The sequence below is a fragment of the Rutilus rutilus genome (genome assembly GCF_951802725.1).
Source record: "Rutilus rutilus genome assembly, chromosome: 13".
NCBI classification, from domain to species: Eukaryota; Metazoa; Chordata; class Actinopteri; order Cypriniformes; family Leuciscidae; genus Rutilus; species Rutilus rutilus.
In genome coordinates this window covers 25217942-25236456 of record NC_140218.1, presented here as the reverse complement: position 1 = coordinate 25236456, position 18515 = coordinate 25217942, and the positions used below count along the sequence as shown (strand labels likewise).

General features: G+C 37.5%; 2 protein-coding genes across 4 annotated transcripts in view; both read left to right on the top strand.

Moving 5' to 3' along the window:
• myt1b (myelin transcription factor 1b) overlaps window positions 1-8079 on the top strand; it is a 90373-nt gene extending 82294 nt beyond the window's left edge. For both annotated transcript variants that reach the window (XM_084427868.1, XM_084427869.1), the window contains 5 exons: window positions 334-555; window positions 1809-1900; window positions 2005-2108; window positions 2878-3021; window positions 3132-8079. In XM_084427868.1, coding sequence (XP_084283994.1) covers window positions 334-555; window positions 1809-1900; window positions 2005-2108; window positions 2878-3021; window positions 3132-3275 — 706 coding nt within the window. In that variant the 3' untranslated portion in view covers window positions 3276-8079. The remainder of the gene's footprint in view (window positions 1-333; window positions 556-1808; window positions 1901-2004; window positions 2109-2877; window positions 3022-3131) is intronic.
• Window positions 8080-9269: 1190 nt separating this feature from the next.
• pcmtd2b (protein-L-isoaspartate (D-aspartate) O-methyltransferase domain containing 2b) lies at window positions 9270-17911 on the top strand. Of its 2 annotated transcripts, none has more exons than XM_084427696.1 (6): window positions 9270-9463; window positions 11372-11730; window positions 12418-12520; window positions 12589-12760; window positions 15175-15298; window positions 16012-17911. In XM_084427696.1, the coding sequence occupies exons 2-6, from the start codon at window positions 11424-11426 to the stop codon at window positions 16497-16499; spliced, it is 1194 nt and encodes a 397-aa protein (XP_084283822.1). In that variant the 5' UTR covers window positions 9270-9463; window positions 11372-11423; the 3' UTR covers window positions 16500-17911. The 2 variants fall into 2 exon arrangements, with proteins under 2 accessions (XP_084283822.1, XP_084283823.1); XM_084427697.1 differs by having other exon boundaries at window positions 9308-9448.
• The last annotated feature ends 604 nt before the right edge of the window (window positions 17912-18515 follow it).

Below are 18515 nucleotides of genomic sequence, written 5' to 3'. Positions count from 1 at the left end.
TGCCAAGCGTAGGAGCTTTTTATCCACATAATTCCACTCCAGTCAATGAGCAGCCGGCATATGGCGGCACTCAAGCTCCCCGATGTGTAAAAATCTCTTTTTTTTTAGTTTATTTCAATGTTGTAATATTCACAGTCACTGTTTGGCAAAGTATGTAGCTAAATATTGCCCTCTTTACAAAACTGAATAGAGACTCGAGTGAGACAGAGAGTAAACAGATGGGAACTGAAGTCAATAGCAAGGTGATATTTCTGATGGGATAAATGCTCTTACGAGCTCTAACCAAACTCATGTTTTATCCCCTCTGTCATTATGTTTTTCCTTCTCTCACAGATGCCCAGTGCCAGGTTGTGACAGCCTAGGTCACATCAGCGGGAAGTATGCCACTCACCGCAGTGCGTATGGATGCCCGCTGGCGGCCAGGCGGCAGAAGGAGGGTTTGTTGAACGGGTCTCCATTCTCCTGGAAGGCGTTTAAGACAGAAGGCCCCACCTGTCCCACACCGGGATGTGACGGATCGGGACACGCCAACGGCAGCTTCCTCACCCACCGCAGGTAATTAAGGAGAAAATATGGGTTTGGCTGCCACGTGAAATTTGTGTCAACCAGTGGCGTGAGTTTGGGTGGGAAACCTGTCATTATATTTGCAATTCAAACTAAAGGTGCCATCATATTAATAAAACTTTGTCATGGACAAAGTTGGCAATAGTGCAGCAATGCATGCAAGACTGTTTATTCAGAGATCACTTAGATTAAACCAAGATTAGGCCTTAATTCAATTAAACATTACTGGTGTGCATCTTGAGACAAAACAATGGATCTGACATATTTCAAAATATGTCAGTGCAAGTTGCTTTTATAGTTAAAAGAGCTCAAACATAGATTTTAGTCTGGGACTAGGCTTAAACCATGTCTTCCAAACCGGGGGATTCAGTTTTTGTGTTCAAAGTTAAACAAACTTGAACATTTTCACCTCCCTTGTGCAAAATTCCTGATTGCTTGTGCAAAGCTAAATGTAGCCACACCTTAAAGGGATAGTTGACCCAAAAAATTCAATTCTGTCATCATTTACTCACCCTCATGTCATTCCAAAACCACAAGACTTTGGTTAATCTTTGATATTTTTACCGTCCGTCCATTGAAAGCACAGGTAACAAAATTTTGGAAGATCCGAAAAGGTTATAAAAAGATTGTTAAAAGAATCAATATGAATCAAGCAGTTTAATCCAAGTCTTGCAAAGAGACACAATCATATTCTATGATGAATAGATTCAATTTAAGCAGTGATTAAACAATGATCGACACATGCGTAGAGCACAGCACATATGGTAAATATATATGCAGAGAACCAATGAGGTTAGCTTTATTTATATAGCACTTTACACAATACAGATTGTTTCAAAGCAGCTTTACAGTGATAACAAGAAAATGATGCATTTCGACTGTTGTTCAGCTAAAGTCAGTTCAGTGTTGATTCAGTTCAGTTGTAAAGATCATCAATTATTCATTTAGTTCATTTAATCTATAAAGCACTTCTGCAACAACAACAACGACAACAAAACGTTTACCAAATGTTATGCGCTCTATGTGTTTATATATAAATATTAATTAAATATGTTCATCGTAGAAAGAAATTGTATCTCTTCACACGATTTGGATTTTTGGGTAAACTATTCCTTTAATAGCACAGACATGACACACTCTGCATTTAGTTTTAAGGGTATCGGCCAAGTCTGAGTCATTATGGGATTACTCATAAAGCAAATGTTTTGTGATGATTGATGATGAATCGATGTGTTTGGCCCCAGTCTCTCAGGCTGTCCCAGAGCCTCCCTCAACAAGAAGAAAGCCAAGTTCCCTGGAGAAGAGTATCTCAGCACTAAGTTCAGAGCAAGTGACGGTGAGACGTCCCATATTTTCTCCTACATTTTACCTCCATCATCTCTTCTGATGTCATATTTTGTGGGCACTCAAGATGACACTTTTTTTTCTTTCTCTTTCCAGTCTTAGACAATGATGAAGACATCAAGCAGCTTAATAAAGAAATCAACGAGCTCAATGAATCCAACAATGAGATGGAGGCAGATATGGTCAACCTTCAAACACAGGTTAGCCATAAAAGTCTTGACAATTTAAAAGACCATAGATTGTACACTAAAGATCACATATTATGCTGTGATGTAATTTATAACATGGTATTACTATAGTAAAACCATGGTATTCTTTAGAAATTAACCTTGGATTATCATGTAAATAGCATTGCTTATGAATATGCTAGTCATTCGACTTCAGGATTTATATACAGTATCATAAGTTTGGGGTCCGTATAAAATTAATTAAAAAAAGATTTGATCCTCATCAAGGATGCATTAATTTGAACAAAAGAGACAGTAAAGATTTATAATGTTACAAAAGATTTCTATTTCAAATAAATGCTGTTCTTTTGAACTTTCTATTCATCAAAGAATCCTGAATAAATGTATCACAGTTTCCACAAAAAAAGATTTCAACATTGATAATAATAGCATTTTAGAATGATTTCTGAAGGATCATGTGACACTGAAGACTGGAGTGATGATGCTGAAAATTCAGCTGTCACATAATAGAAATAAATTACATATTTAAAAAGAAAACAGTTATTTTAAATTCTAATAATATCTCATAATATTACTGGGTTTTTTTACTGGGTTTTTGATCATATAAATGCAGCCTTGGTGAGCATTGGATATTTCTTTCAAAAACATTCAATCCAACTAGCTGACTAGCAAACAATTTTATGTTTACAATGTGAAAAGACATTTACAAACATGCATTTGTAAAAGGAAATGTCACTTATGGGATGGAAAGTTGTCATCATCAGTTTTTGTGGTGCCTTAGATCACATCTATGGAGAAGAACCTGAAGAACATCGAGCAGGAGAATAAGGTGATTGAAGAACAGAACGAGGCGCTGTTTATGGAACTGTCTGGACTCAGTCAAGCTCTTATACGCAGTCTGGCCAACATCCGCCTGCCTCACATGGTGAGTTACACACACTCCTACAGCAGCTCCCACAACTTTCCTCTCCTACATGATTTAGATGCGCCATTTTAAAATTGCCACTCACAATTTTCTCACGATTTGCATTGCAGCAGGAGCCAATCACAGAGCAGAATTTTGAGAGCTACGTGAGCACCCTAACTGACATGTACACCAATAAGGACTGCTACCAGAACCCAGAGAACAAGGCCCTTCTGGAGACCATCAACAAGGCGGTGAAAGGCATCAAGGTCTGACTAGGCCAAAAGACAAGGATGAGGAACAGAAGCGTGGAAGAGAAATAGAAACGTAGAGCCATGGGAAGAGCGTACAAATGACACACAAAAAAAGGGCATTCAGGTTTTTTTGAACAACAATCTAAACCTCCATCCCAGGGAGCATTCTGTGAGTTCAAAAAGAGGTATATAATATATATTACTATAAGGACCAAAATCCACAAAAGCTGCTGGATTGGAAGGCGAAGATGGAACCAAATTCTTTATTTACAAAGAAAAGGAGACACAAACCTAGTTTTCTTTAGTTTTTGCTTTTACATCGAAACGGTGAGAAGTTTTGGAAGAAGAAGAAGAAGAGGGGAGTAGAACCTCCAGAAGATGTGCTGCCCAGGCTTTAGGTGAAAGAGAGTCTTTTTACTCATCTGTGAGGATGCTGCTCCTACGAAACAACAAATGCGACGCTCCGAACACAAGCGATCCCTACGTGAGCCCCGGCAGAACAGACATATGCAGTATTTGCTCATCTTTCCTTCGAAAGTGGTTTCGGGTCATGGGGAATGAGAGGATGTTGCGCCAACATACAAAGTGAGCGAAATGCGTGTGCAACCCTATCAGCGGCATGCGGTTGACTCTGTAAATCCCACCTGTTGAAACACTACTTTCTTATCTCAGCATCCATTTTATTGTTTATCGGGTTGTTTTGTTTTTAGAGCTACACACAGGCACATTAGCTTGCTCTCCTTGATTTGTAGTACTTACACTGTAGGAATATTTAATACCCAGCGTAGTCATATCTATTACATATGAACAATGAGTTGCACTTCATTTCAGTCCATTCAACATCACACAAGATGTTGGATCGTCACTGATCTATAAATTATACGAAATTTGTCCAGACTCTACTGTAATTTATTTATATTTTTGTTATAATTTAATTGTAACTGTATTATTTATTTGAATATTCACAGCCCTTCTGTTTATAAAAGGTCATGAAAATGTGACAAGGAACTTGCCACATCAATATTTGGGAAGAGGAAAAAAAATAATGTACCACTAATTTTTATAACTTCGTTTCATTTGATGATAGAGTTTTATCCATAGAGTAGATTTTTTAAGTGCAAATATTTTTAACCAACGATGTTTTGATAATTTTGTATTTTCTTTTTCTCTTTCTCTCTACCTGTATATCTATCTCTGTCTCTCGCTGTCTCTATTTGCATTTTATTTTTTTATTTTTATTTCGAATTTCTAACACAGCTGAAGGAGAAGTATAATCTCTATTTATTATTTATTTAATATTTATGATGAAATTATGAACTGTGATACGGTTGTAATGTATATTTATTTTGTAACGTCCTCGTGTGTTTGTGAAGTCTTAGTGGTCTTGAAGAACCTTTGGCGATATAAAAATAAAGACAAAAAACATGTTTTGGACTACAGAATAAAACATGATGATTATCGAGGGTTTTCCTTATACCAGCATTACTTCCTATAGGAATGTAAAGAGAGAGAGAGAGAGAGAAAAAAAAGCAATTCCAGTACTGTGGAACCTACAGCTTTGACTCTTTCCCCGTCCGTCTCAACAGGAAGGAGACGTTCTTCTGGATCTTCTTGTGCTTGTTTTTTTGTTTCGGTTTTTTTATACCTCCTCAAGCTCTCAGTAGTGGCCAAAAACTGTTTCCCCTGAACGATCCTAATGAATTGCAAATGGATTATTTTTGCTTTCTTGCTAAACTTATCTTTATTGGACCATGGGAAGCGGGCGGGCGGGCGTTTTTGTGGCGAGGGCACAGAAGACGAATACCAACCATCCTGACAGAAACTCTTGAACCACAATGTCCTTACTCGACTAGTATCAAACAAGCATACACCCGTGTAGCCTTATACTAGATTTTTATTTCTTCGATGCACAAAGTGCCACTGACCTGTGCTTTCGTTACCAACTCCGCCCATTCAGCACCCACACTACCCTCGGGTCATGTGATCGTGGCCCAAGCGGGGATTGTTACAGATGCCTTTATTCCTTTGCCGTGACGGCCATACCTACACAATATATTCATTCTGTATTTAAAAGAAAAAAGACAAAAAAAACTATATATAGTATATAAACATACATATATTTTTACAGTGTAATTGTTAACTCTTTTGTTTCTCTTATAATAGCTAAACAGAAACAATATCTTTCCAAAAGCTGTGAGTACTACTATCCATAGAAGACTAAATAATATATATATATATAAAAAAAAAGACAGACCCAGTTTACTGTGGTTGCAGGATACGATGTGTGTTTTTTTTTTTTTTTTTTTTTTTTTTTGTAATATGTAAACGTACATTTGTAAAGCGAAGAATACGAGGATGTTTGTAGAGTTTCCTATTTTCTGGTCCAAACTCACCGGGCCTCTGTATGTACGTCAGCCGCATTAATGGGGCAATGGTTAACAGATTAGTCTTAGGCTTTTAATCGTTTAGACGCATTGTAGTGTGCTGAAAGTTCTCCTCGGTGGATCTGTCTTTAGTATTGTATGGTGTTGTGCAGTTCTGGTGGGACACGCCACACTAGATACGTGTGTAAAATGCCAATCATCGCAATGACAACTGTATGACTCATAATAGCGAGTCGTGAAATGAACATTGTGCCTCTATTCAGCTGGTTGTTTTGTTAAATAGTACACATGCGGTCATGTTGTTCGTTTGCTATTATGGCAGCAATATTGTGATGGACAGAACATGTGTGCACTTTTCAAAAATCTTGAATGCCAACTAATGACCTTTCAACTAAAAGGATTTTCTTTGTGCGCTAGAGTGTGTTAGCAGATTCTTGTTTTATTTTATATTTTGAAAAAAAAGGTACAAAATGGCTATCGGATGGCTAACAACAGAATTGAGATAAAATATCGCGAATGTCTTTTGACTTGTTTGTTGTCGTTTAATGTGAATCTGTATCTTGTCTGAAATGTCAAATGCCCTTTGACCGAAGTTTTTCTGTTTTTGCCGAGTCACCAATACGAAAGAAGGCCCTTATCCATCCGAATTCGGCTCTACAGCCCTCAGCGACAAGCCCTTTGTTAAAATGAAAAAAGAGAGAGATGTGAAATGTGCTGGTATGAGCGTTTGCGTGGAGATTGTCATTGGCGCGCCCTCGCACATCGGAGAAAGCGAAGGAGACGCTAGTTGCATAAATCTTTGTCCATTTCCACAGAATGTCAGATCCTCTGCCGGCCTCATTCGCCTCGTTCTCTGTAACCTTTCCGCAGGAAAGATGTGTGCGTTGCATTTCAATACCGCAGCATTTCCTTTGCTTTAAGAGGAATCTGAAGACCTTGTCTATCAGTAACGGCAGATTTTCATTAGAGTTCCTCCTTCTATTAAAAACTCACTACAGATGTCATATCCTCTTATTACGATGAGAGAAACATTTCTATCTGCTTAATACTACTGACGTGAGATAGCCTAAAGCATGCGTGAATTATTCTTCCTCAGTGCATGCTTCTTAAACGCCTGCTGTCAGTGATGATGAGCAGCTATCAGCGAGGTTGAGTGTGTTGAATCTGCCTAATAATGTAGCATGTTCTCTGGAGCAGTGTAGCATCTGCAAATGCAAGTTAGCATATGTAAGTTAACCCCTCCCCGTGGAACCAAATAAGGGTTTGTATTTGTAGGGTAACGGATTGATTTAGCACCTTGTACTTGAGAGTTCGACCTTTCCGAGACTTGTGCCAATTCTAGGTCAATTAAAAAGGGTTCCTATGTAATTTCATGAGAAACGATAACAGCTAAAAAGTCAGAAGGCTTAAAACGGCACTGTTCGTCCCATTAAGCTGATATAACCAAAACGGCCCTCATTCTGTAGGTACTGTAGCTTACAGCTCTGTGGTTTTCTCATGTGTGCCTTTTCTCGCTTCTGTTCGCTGCAGAAAAGGGTGTGTTTACATTTAAGGACTGGGTTCAAATCCCACTCAGGACGCCAACTTTTTCTCCTTTTTTTTTTTTTCTTTTCGTTTGGGTGGGGGGTGGGGGGAGGTAATAGGAATTCAGCAAAGTGGTGAACACAAAGAACAGATCGTATTGAAATTGATATTCAGCTTATTGTTCGACATGAAATAAATCACAATATGTACCACTATTCTTCCCAAAACTGTGATTCTGATTCAGGTATGAAACTGTGTGGTGGTTCATTTCATCGAGTCTGAAATAATCATGGGACGTATCACAGATGAAGCATTTATGCACGGGCATTATTCTGACAACAATGGGATTCTGTACATTTGTAATAAAGGACAGTGTTGTTGTATTAAAGAATATTTCCAAGTACACTACGAAAAAAAAAACACAAAAAAACATGTATTTTAACCCACGGCCAAGGCTTGTCCTCTTTCATTCTTTTTATAGAGATCAGCTATTTTTACTGGTGATTTTGTAGCCACAAAATGATTCTCCTTAAGAAAATGACAAAAAAAAAATGGTACTTCCAAAAATAGTAATAATAATAAGCACTTCCACAGTGATAGACTACATGTTTTAGTCACATTTGTAGCAGTGGTAGTTTCCTTGCTGAGGTTTCATTTCAGTAGAGCAGGACAAGCTATGGCTGAGCGTGATTTGAGGTAACTTTGGAAATGAAGTGTGTAGTTGGTTTTGGATTGTGACCGTGTTTGTGTATCCTTGTATCTGTGCTCATTGATATCAGTGTTAAAAGAGAACAGTAATGTCTGTTTTGTGGAGGTATCGTTCATTTCAGTGTTATATATGGAAAACATAAATAAAGTGTCAATAATGTGATCTATCTGAGTATACACTTACTACATGATGTGCTTGTTTTTTGCTTGTTAAAGACGAAAGTTTTGATACAAAGGTCTTTAGTCACCGCATGATTGCATCTGTTAATCGATTTGACGAATAAAATGTGCAACAAATAACAATTGTTTAAAAAAAAGTGTAGGCTATGCAAACTTTTGACTTTCATATTTTATTCCAAATATTTCTTCGTTGGCATCATGATAGTGCTACCGCTGTGATGAGAGATGTTTTACAGTCTAGGCTTATAAATAAGTCTTTTTATAGACTTGTATGACTGACAACACAACAGACAGGCGGAAGAGTGCTACCATTTACAAATCTAAGCTTTCCACATTCTGCCCTCTGCTGGAGACATGGGACACTACCACACTGAAAACTACAATATCTTCTCAGTATAATGAGAAGTCGAAACCCTCCGTCGGTATCTACCGTAATACGACACTCGTTTTAGAAGTGGGATGAAATGATATTGATAATTATAGTCTCTGACAGATATATGAAGGAAAGTGCTTTTAGGTGAAGATAATTTGCCACATCAGACGTGAATGAATCTACAGGTGCTTAGAAGCGCTTTATTTGTGCTAAAAATGAAAGAACCCCATTTTTATTCATAAAAATGAGAAGGAATTGTGTTTTGAGTGCTGCTGACAATATTTTTTTCAAATTATGGAGTGAATGAATCGTTCTCGTAGCATCCATTGAACGCGTTTCTTTTGTGTCCTACCTTCAGTAGAGTGTGAAGTAGCCTAATTTCACTGGTCGATGTCTGTGTTGTTTGCAGTCTGAACTCGGAGCGGAGCGGTGAGTCATGTGAGTCAATGTGACGAAATGACCACATACACCAAACGACAATCGACAGGAAAACAGTGTGTATAGGCCTACTCTATCATGGTGAAACCTGCTTATGATAGGCTAACATTTGTCAATTATACCAGCTAACAATTTTTGGTTCCAGCACGTCCTGGGAAGGAAGGTTCGTTTTATTTTATTTATTATTTATTATTATTATTATCAAACGTGACAGTAAAATCATTTCTAATGTTACGAAAGATTTCTATTTTAAATAAAAGACTCTTCTTTTTACTGTATATATTTTTCATCAAATAAATAAAGCTTTTGGAAAGCACAAGAGATTTCTATCATACTAAAAAAAACACCACTCTTTGTTCTTCTGTTTTTTACTAAGACAATATTTAATCTGAACGTTTTTGGTGAAAAGATCCACGAATGCATGACGTCGTCGTGCGTGTGACGTCAGCGCGTCAGCTGGTTTCTGTTTACATCGCATCATTTTTTTCGCAGTCAAGTTAGGCGTTATTGTGGCCGGATCCAAATATATGACAAACGCGTTAATGTAATCGATGGACATTGTTGGTTTGCACGAGACAACCGCTGAGGTCCGTAATCACACGGTAAGATGTAGACTGCGCGTCGAGAATGACTAGAGTGCCAGTTGTGGCCGCGGAGACTCTTTTGTTTATGTCGGTGTTTGTGCATTTCGTGCACAGACAGACTGCAGTTAACTGATGTTAAAAAAAGCATAATACAGACGTGACCTACATATGATGGTTACTGAATTATAACAGTAGATTTTGCTCGAATCCGTGTACAAGTTTCTCGCTGCTTTGTGCTTTATAGATAGGTGTATTTTCCAGCGTCGTGTAACAGCGCGATCTGTTTGTTACTGGTTTGCTTAATATGATGTTTGGTTCTGTGTCACATGGCTGTTAGTTATAAATAGTTGACGGCTGCCATCACGACCTCAATAGTTCATCTGTTAGATTAAATGGTGGACTTTGACATAATGTAAATTTTATTGTGAGTTCGATTTTACAGCATCATTTAAATGTATTTGCCTAACGTTAATAGAAGTGACCAGCCCACCATTTTCACATTCCTGATATTTCAGTCTGCCGTGCTTTTGTTGTTCCCTAAGTTGACCTGTAATAAGTCTAGTAGTTGACATGTCCTATTATAATCTTGTTGAAATCTATTAAATACATAAACAAAACTATGCTGATTATTTTATAATTATTATGCATTTATACTTTTTGAGCTCATATTTCACCAGCATATTTTACTCCTTGAGTAGCCTAATGAAACAAATAGCATGATCTTCTTAAAAACTAAATTTTATTGCTGAGTAATGATGCTGCAAATTCAGCTTTCAGTATATTAAAATAGAAATGTTAATGTAAATTGTAAAAATATTTCACAATATGACTGATTCCACTGTAGCCTATATTTAATACAACGTATGCAGCCTTTATAAGCATAAGAGACTTCTATCAAAAATATTACCCCAACCGTGTGTGTATGTGGCGTGTGTTTAATGATTTTACATACAGCTGTGTCAATTTAATCAATGACGTTTAGACCATTGAAATTTTACAAAACTTGATAGAAATTATGACTACTTGCATCACCAAAAATATAGGCTCCACTTTCATTTATGCATTCATATAAATTAGGACCTAAATCTGGATTTTAAAGACATGTGATGTGTCAGCTACCCATGTGCTTTTTGTCTGCTTGCCAAAACGACAAACAAACAATACTCTCTGCTCTAAATGGAGCCGCTGCCAATAGTTCGAGTCGGGACACAACATTGTGCCACTTTTCACTTGGCATTGTCTCTAAAAATAGAGTGCAAGAGAAGTAGTTGAAGGCGAGTACGAGTCTTATTGTCGAGTTTGTTGACATGTCAGCTTAGCTCAGAAATCTGACATGCTGTGGCTCATTAAAGATTTAGCTGTCTTAATTATCATTCTTTGCTCTCTTCCAACCTGCTAGACTGTAGTCTGTTGGAGATGTCATTTATGACTAAATAAATCATGCTCTTAGAACCACTACAACAGTTTAATTATCATACATCATAATATGTGTATGTTGTTCGATAAGGAGTGCTTGATGTTCGTTATTTGATATACCAATCTATATCTGTTTGTTTATATATATATTATAAAGCTCAATAAGAATGTTCTGCCATTTTAGTTCAACTTAAAGGGATATTTCACCCAAAAATGAAAATTGTTCCAAACCTGTATGAGTTTCTTTCTTCTGTTGGAACACAAAAGAAGATATGTTGAAGAATGTTGGTAAACCAGAGAGTTGACGGCACCCATTGACCTCCATTGTAGGAAAAAATATACTATGAGAGCCAATGGGTGCCGTCAACTCTCTGGTTACCAACATTCTTCAACATATCAAATTCATATTACAGGTACTAAACTAAACTATCGTTTAGATAATCCTTGATGTGAACGGGCCTTTATTCTAGTTTTAATCTCAAAGTTGAGCTGTTTTGCTTCTCTCTCCAGACAGTGATAGGCATACCTCGGGACTGTGTTTAGAAGCTCTTCTGTTTTCATCATGGGTGGAGCTGTGAGTGCGGGTGAGGACAACGACGAGCTGATTGACAACCTTAAAGAGGCCCACTACATCCGCTCAGATCTGGTCGAGAAGGCCTTCAGAGCCATTGACAGAGCGGACTATTACCTGGAGGACTATCGTGACAGTGCTTATAAAGACCTGGCCTGGAGGCATGGGAACCTCCATCTGTCTGCTCCATGTATCTACTCGGAGGTGATGGAGGCCTTGGACCTGCTGCCTGGCCTGTCTTTTCTCAACTTGGGCAGTGGGACGGGTTATCTCAGCACAATGGTGGGCCTTATACTGGGTGAGTAAAAAAGAAAGAAATAAATTATGAATTGTTAAACATGCTAAACAAAATGCATTTAGTTGAGAAGCAAAATTGTGTAGCATATTATAAATGATTGTATAAGAATATAAACTACCGTCTGTATGAATTTAAATGTTTTTAAAAGAAGTAGCCTATCTCTTATGATCACCAAAGCTGCATTTATTTGATCGAAAATAGTTAAAACAGTAATATTATTACAATTTAAAATACCTGTTTTGTATTTTAATATATTTTAAAATGTAATTTATTCCTCTGATGTCAAAGCTGATCTTTTAGCGTCATTACTCCAGTCTTCAGTGTCACATGGTTAATATGCTGATTTGCTGCTCAAGAAACATTTCTTATAATTATCAATGTTGAAAACAGTTGTGCAGCTTCATATTTTTGTGGAGACCGTGATACACTTTTTTCAGGATTCTTTGATGAATAGAAAGTTCAAAAGAACAGCATTTATTTGAAATAGAAATCTTATGTAACATTATAGATGCCTTTACTGTCTCTTTTGATCAATTGTATGTGTCCTGCTGAATAAAATAATTAATTTCTTGTTTTAAGCCTAAACCTGCATTAGACTTTGTTAGATTTACGTAAAAAGGAATAGTTCACCAAACGTTTATATTTAATAAAATATAACAAATATATACCTATCATTCTTGTCATCAGGTCCGTTCGGTGTGAATCACGGTGTGGAACTGCATGCGGATGTGGTTGAATATGCGTATCAGAAACTCGACTACTTTATCAAAACCAGCGACAGCTTTGACAAGTGAGTAATTTCCTGTGTAACAGCTTTGACTTTTAATTGTCCATGAATTGATTGTTCAATGACCGCAGGTTCGAGTTCTGTGAGCCGACCTATGTGGTGGGGAACTGTCTGGAGATCCCTCCGGAGAGTCGGCAGTATGACAGGGTGTACTGTGGTGCAGGAGTTCAGAAAGAGTACGAGAACTACATGAAGAACCTGCTAAAGGTTGGCGGGATCTTAGTGCTCCCCCTGGAGGAGAAGGTGAGTACATGTTTATACATGCTGTTCTTGTTCCACAGCAGTTTTTAAAGGCCCTTTGAAACGTCTAGAAATACTTTGAGTGTAGTTTTCTTTCTTCTGTTGACACACTTCCTGTTGCAATAGGAAGTAGGGGCAAGACATATACAATGGCTTTAGTCCAACTCTATAGACCTTATTCAGAGCAGCGCCGTGACAGCGAGGCTGTGAGAGATAGACTCACCGTGTTTTCAATGGCATCCACTTTAAAAAGCTCATAGATCACTTATAGTTTTTTGGTCTACTGAAATTTCTTGGAAAGATATATTTGAGCAGAACAATCCAAAAACATTAAATAACAGTATAACCCACCAGGGTCATCACTAGGCCCTAAATTTCCACCCAAAAATGCTTCGGCTCCTCCCTGTATTTTAGCAGGTTATTTAGTGTCAAAAGCAGAGGACAACGTGTGTGTGCATTCGTTGATAGATTATGACATCTACATCTGTGTAGATCTTTTTCATAAATGCAGTTTACATATGATGCAGGAGCAATAAACTACAAGATGGTTTCCAATCCACTGTAAAATCTGGGCTTATTTATTTATTTTAAATGTTCCTTTCATGGCATGAGACTTTGTGACTTCTACTCTTGCTATACTTCATACTTCAAAATACAATAAAATTGCTAAAAATGTGTCAAATAGTTGTAATTACATGTCATTTTTCTGTTAAAACTGTTTTTGTTTTCCACCAGGTGACAGAAATCCTCCACTAACGCATTGCACATTTTCCATGTTATCTCCATGAAGGAAAATATCGTTTGTCTATATTCTCAATGATAGCTGGTTATTTAAAATGATTAGAAAATAGAAATTAAATCAATATTGGATTCACTTGACAGGTAGTGCAGAACCTACTGTATTGTTCATGCCTACCCTAGTATACAAACAATATATTAAATGATTTTTTTAATCATGAATGTTGAAATCCTAGAATCGCCCCTGAAGAGATGTTTGTCTATCCCTCACAGCGTCGCTTTCATTCCCCTTAAAAATCTATTACATGGTGCTGCTGTCAATAAGGTCTATTGGGAAATATTAAGATAAAACCATGTGTGTAAGATGAGCGTTTAATATAAGCGGTGGAAGAAAACAAATGGATTATCGGATGCATCGCGATTCTTTCTTCAACGACTCTGGATCAGTTTTTGCGTGATGTCAGTGTGTGCTGTGCTCTCTAGATTCTAGGGGAAAAAACGTATTCTGTTTGCTTCCACTCATAAAAAAATACAAACACTCGAACCATCCAAAAAATTATCTTCCATAAAGTTCGAAAAGGTCGAAGTAAATTACCAGGGCAATCTCTGGCTTCATTGCACAGGATTAGACGTTGTGAGAATCGCGCGCTTTCTTTGCTTGAATTCGCGTACAACGTTCAGTCTCGCTCGCTGGCATTTCAATGTTTTACTTTCCAAATGCTCTACAAAGGCATCATTTATGCCGTTTGGAATGCAGTAAGTAGCCCTATATATTCAATACACGAAACACACTTACCGACACACGGTTTCTTTCACAAATGGTGTGTGAAGAGTGCTCGCGCATGCGGCTGTTGTAAGCGGTTAAATCCACTTTAATCTCAAAATACTTTCATGATGATTGCAAAATTAATGTAAACATAGTCAATTATGTCTTAAGGGATTAGACTGACTGGACAGGACATCTGATCTGATATGTCAAAATAATCTGTGCATTCGTATGAATGCAGCCTATTAGATCGCCTGCTGTGTATGAAGAGAAAAATCACTCACGGATCTTGATTCTTGACTGGAAAATGTTCAGATACTATAAGCACTCTTTGTTTATTGCTTGTAATATGTTTCTTTGTTTCTCTTTATTTACTATTTGCTTGCATGTTTAGTTAGTTGAAAATTCTTAACATACAATTATTTAAATGCATTTGAATTATTTTAAAAAGTACTTTCAAATTACATAAGTAATTAGATAAAGAATGTAAAACTAAATGTAAGATTTTAAAGTCGGTAAACTAATTAATAAGAAAAAAATGTAGCTCAAGAATCGTTTTGGAATCGGATCGTGACTCCCAGAATTGGAATCGGATCATCTCATTTTCTTGTGAGTAAATTTTACGTGTATATATTTGATAAAAACTGGCATATACATGACTTCAATGCTAAAAGACATAAAAAAATAAACTTTAAAAAGCCACAAAACTTATACTTTAATTTCATGGGGTCCTAAAGAGGGAGGGCAAAGCTAAATAAAATTGATAAAATGGCATTTTTTACGTACATATATTTGCATTTTACTCACACAAAATCGATGTACACACACATGTAATTAGTATTCACATGGGATGATGTAATTAGTGTAGTAATTACTGACTTGAGGGCTTATTATCTAAGAAACTCTTTTGCAGTTGACCAAGATCACTCGCACAGGTCAGAGCTCCTGGGAGACCAAGAAGATCATCGCTGTGACCTTTGCCCCGCTCGTCCAGCCCAAACAGAATGTCAATGGCAGACCTAAGAGTGTTCCTTTACGTGAGTACACTGAGGAATCAGTCCAATACAAATAAACAAGGACACTAATCACAAGTGATTCCAATAAGTATGTTTATCGTTCTCTGAAAGTATTTGTATACCTAAATTAAAGCTAATCTCACTCTGATCCTTTGTAATTATAATACGAAATGCAACCCATTACTTTTACTACATTGTAAAGGCCTATTCACGCCAAGGACGATAGCTAATAAAGTTTTAATAATTCTAATTCTGTGAGAATTTTTCCAGAACAATTTTTTTTTCCAGCTGATGATCAATAAAAACATTGACAGCCAATCAGAATCCTCCTGATTTATGATCTCGAGCAGATGACAAAACTGCAGTGTGTGCTTATTATAAACAAAACGTTATCTTCCGTTATCGTTGTTGTGGATGCTAATATAGTTAATGTTGTAGTTAGCGTTCTTGGCATGAACAGGTCTTAACTGGAAAATTTACTTTTATTTATCTCAATTTTTTTTTTTTTTTTTTTTTGAATTCTTTTTATATCTGTATTGAATACTAATAGATGAGACTGGAGGCCTGTTCACATCAAGAATATTTGGCAAAAATATATATATATTTTTATATATATATATATATATATTAAATACACTGCAGTACACTGATATAAAAGATAAATAAGAAAGTATTATTTGATAGGGAGAAAAAAATTACATTTCTCTTCCTTCCAATGTTTTCCAAATTTCCAGCCATTTTTGAGGTGCGGACATTGCAGGACCTGTGCCGGATTGCTATCCGCCACACTCTCCGGCAGCCCATAGCAATGGGTGAAGGACGCACAAAGAGACGGGTGTCTTTCCCAGGGGCCCGAGCCATGCACCGCTACGGGCCCCGCTTCGAGAGGCGCCGCTTCTGTCGCCGCTTCTACCGCCAGTGCGTCAACTCCATGGTTCTCCACGACTCCATGATTCCCACAGCCATGGACGACTGCAACTACCCAGGAGGAGTTGAAGAGGAAGAAGAGGAAGTGGAGGAGGAAGAGGAAAGGGCTTGCCGCCGAATGAGAGAAGACCTACCCGAGGAGGACGAGGAGGAATCCTCCGGCACAGAAGAGGAGAAAAACAAAGGCGGCTGTGCTCGCGTGGAGCCTCCCGTTAATATTCTGAGGGAGAAGATCCTAAGACTCCCGTTACCTGAACCCCTGAAGATGTATCTGCTGTATTACAGGGAGAAATGAGACGTGCGGTGTAGCGCTAAGACGATTAGACGCGAAGAAAAGCCTTTCTCTTCTTCCTCCTCCTCTCAAACTGGATTAGCATGACAATTAAGTCCTCAATTAATGACATCACAATATCCATATCCCTGTGTGAAGAAAAGCTCCTTTATTTGGGATGTACAGAGATGGAACCGAAGGACTGAGCTCATTTCCTGAATAATCAATGTCGCCTGAGCTCACGCAGCTCTTTTGTTAATTCAGTATTCCCCTCGGTTGAGATGATCGAACACGTACGTGACCTACAACACATTGTCCCTGTGGGAATTGCTTGTTGCTGTGCGCTCTTTTAGAGTAGCATCACTTTGGGATGTGGTGTAGTTTGATAAGGTGAATTGAATATTTTTCTATAGCTTTAAGGTGCGGTCACATTTACCGTTGCTTGGCCAAATCCAGTCATTTCGCTTCTTCAAGTCGGTCACGTGAATCCGCTGCGTTGACCAAAAGAAAGCTCCTTGGTATAAAAGTGACTTCTGCTTCATATGATCGGGAATTTCGTGCAAGTATAAAAGACTTCTACATGCAGATTTCGCTCGTGTTCAAGGTGGTCACGTGGATGACTAACAGAAGGCCGCTTGGTTTGAAAGTGGCTTCTGTGTGAGCTGTGCTTTATTGACATTGGACATTTTTTTGGCCAGCGAAATTTCGTTAATGTGACCGCACCTTTACACAAGTTGGCCCTCCACTGTTGAACTCTTTTCCTTGCCTTTACTGTGTTCTGCAAAATATTGAATAACGCCTGCATGTGTACTGCCGTAGTGCACCCACATTTTGTCAGTATTGGAGTTTGTGGTTGTGTGAATTTGATTTCCATCGCTGGAAGCATTACATTTGACTTTGACCCATGCGCGTAACAAATCGTTTTCTGCACCCAGGAATAATCATCCGTCAGAATGATACACACAGTGATTTACGTTTTCATTGGGTCATACCGCAAGCTTTACCATTATATTGTAAAGATCGTGTGAAAATGAAGAGAATTTTTTTTAGTGAAATTCTATTTATTGGTAATTTCCAAATTTAGTTTTCATCAGGTAAATAAAGCATTTGGATATTTTTCAGTGCTCAGAATCTTTGGCCCTACTCAGGAATACTTTAGGAAAACGTTTTATTTGATATATTTTTTAACTCAAAGAACAAAAAGACCAAAATGTTAGGACCTTTATATTTTTTGACCAAACGTATTGAAAATGATCTTTGCTTTTTGTATATCACAGTGGTGGTGAAACCATGGTTGGATCTGGCGATTTTTATGGTCCCAGTTCTGATTTCTACACAATTCATCAGCGCAGGAGCTTTTCTCTTTAGTTCTCATTGATGATTGTGTGCTTGTAGGAAACGGAAACTTCAATAAAGTTTGAGTTTGCACACTGGAATGACACATTTCTGTTCATTTTATTGGTGTATTGTATTTGCAATATGTAATTGAAATTCCAAAACGTTTAAGTGTTTTTATTAAGTGTAAATATAACATCATTTTGAGCTCGCGTTTATTGTAGATGTTGTAGATTTTTGAAGATTGAGAATCCAGATTTTGGACGTTTAGCTAAACAGCTAATCACAAACCCTTTCACCTTCAGTGATCCTTATTCTTCAGCTCTAATAATACATGAAAGATGTAACATGCCACATTACTTGTATGCGCAATTAAACAATAAAAAAAATCAAGACTTGTTTTTGAATTTTCTCTCAAGGTTCATGTTTATTTGGGCAAGGGTAAAAATGACATTAAAAGAAAAAAATTTAAGAAGTAATATTATGCTTTTTTGCAAAGTCTTGATTTTGCTTTTGGAGTCTACTAGAACACGTTTTCATGCTTTAATGTTCAAAAAACATTATTTTGCGCATATTTCATTGTTGCAGCACCTCTCTACCCAGTCTGTCAGAAAGCTCCAGGGTGCGTTTCCCGAAAGCACGGTTGGCCAACTACGGTCGCAAGTTCCGTCGTTATCAGCATAGTTCAACGAGTCTGTGTTTCCC

Coding starts and splice junctions, on each gene's coding strand:
- pcmtd2b (XM_084427696.1), top strand. CDS start 11,424: ATGGGTGGAGCTGTGAGTGCGGGTGAGGACAACGACGAGCTGATTGAC. Junction 11,731..12,417: donor AATGGTGGGCCTTATACTGG/GTGAGTAAAAAA, acceptor TCTTGTCATCAG/GTCCGTTCGGTGTGAATCAC. Junction 12,761..15,174: donor TGCTCCCCCTGGAGGAGAAG/GTGAGTACATGT, acceptor ACTCTTTTGCAG/TTGACCAAGATCACTCGCAC.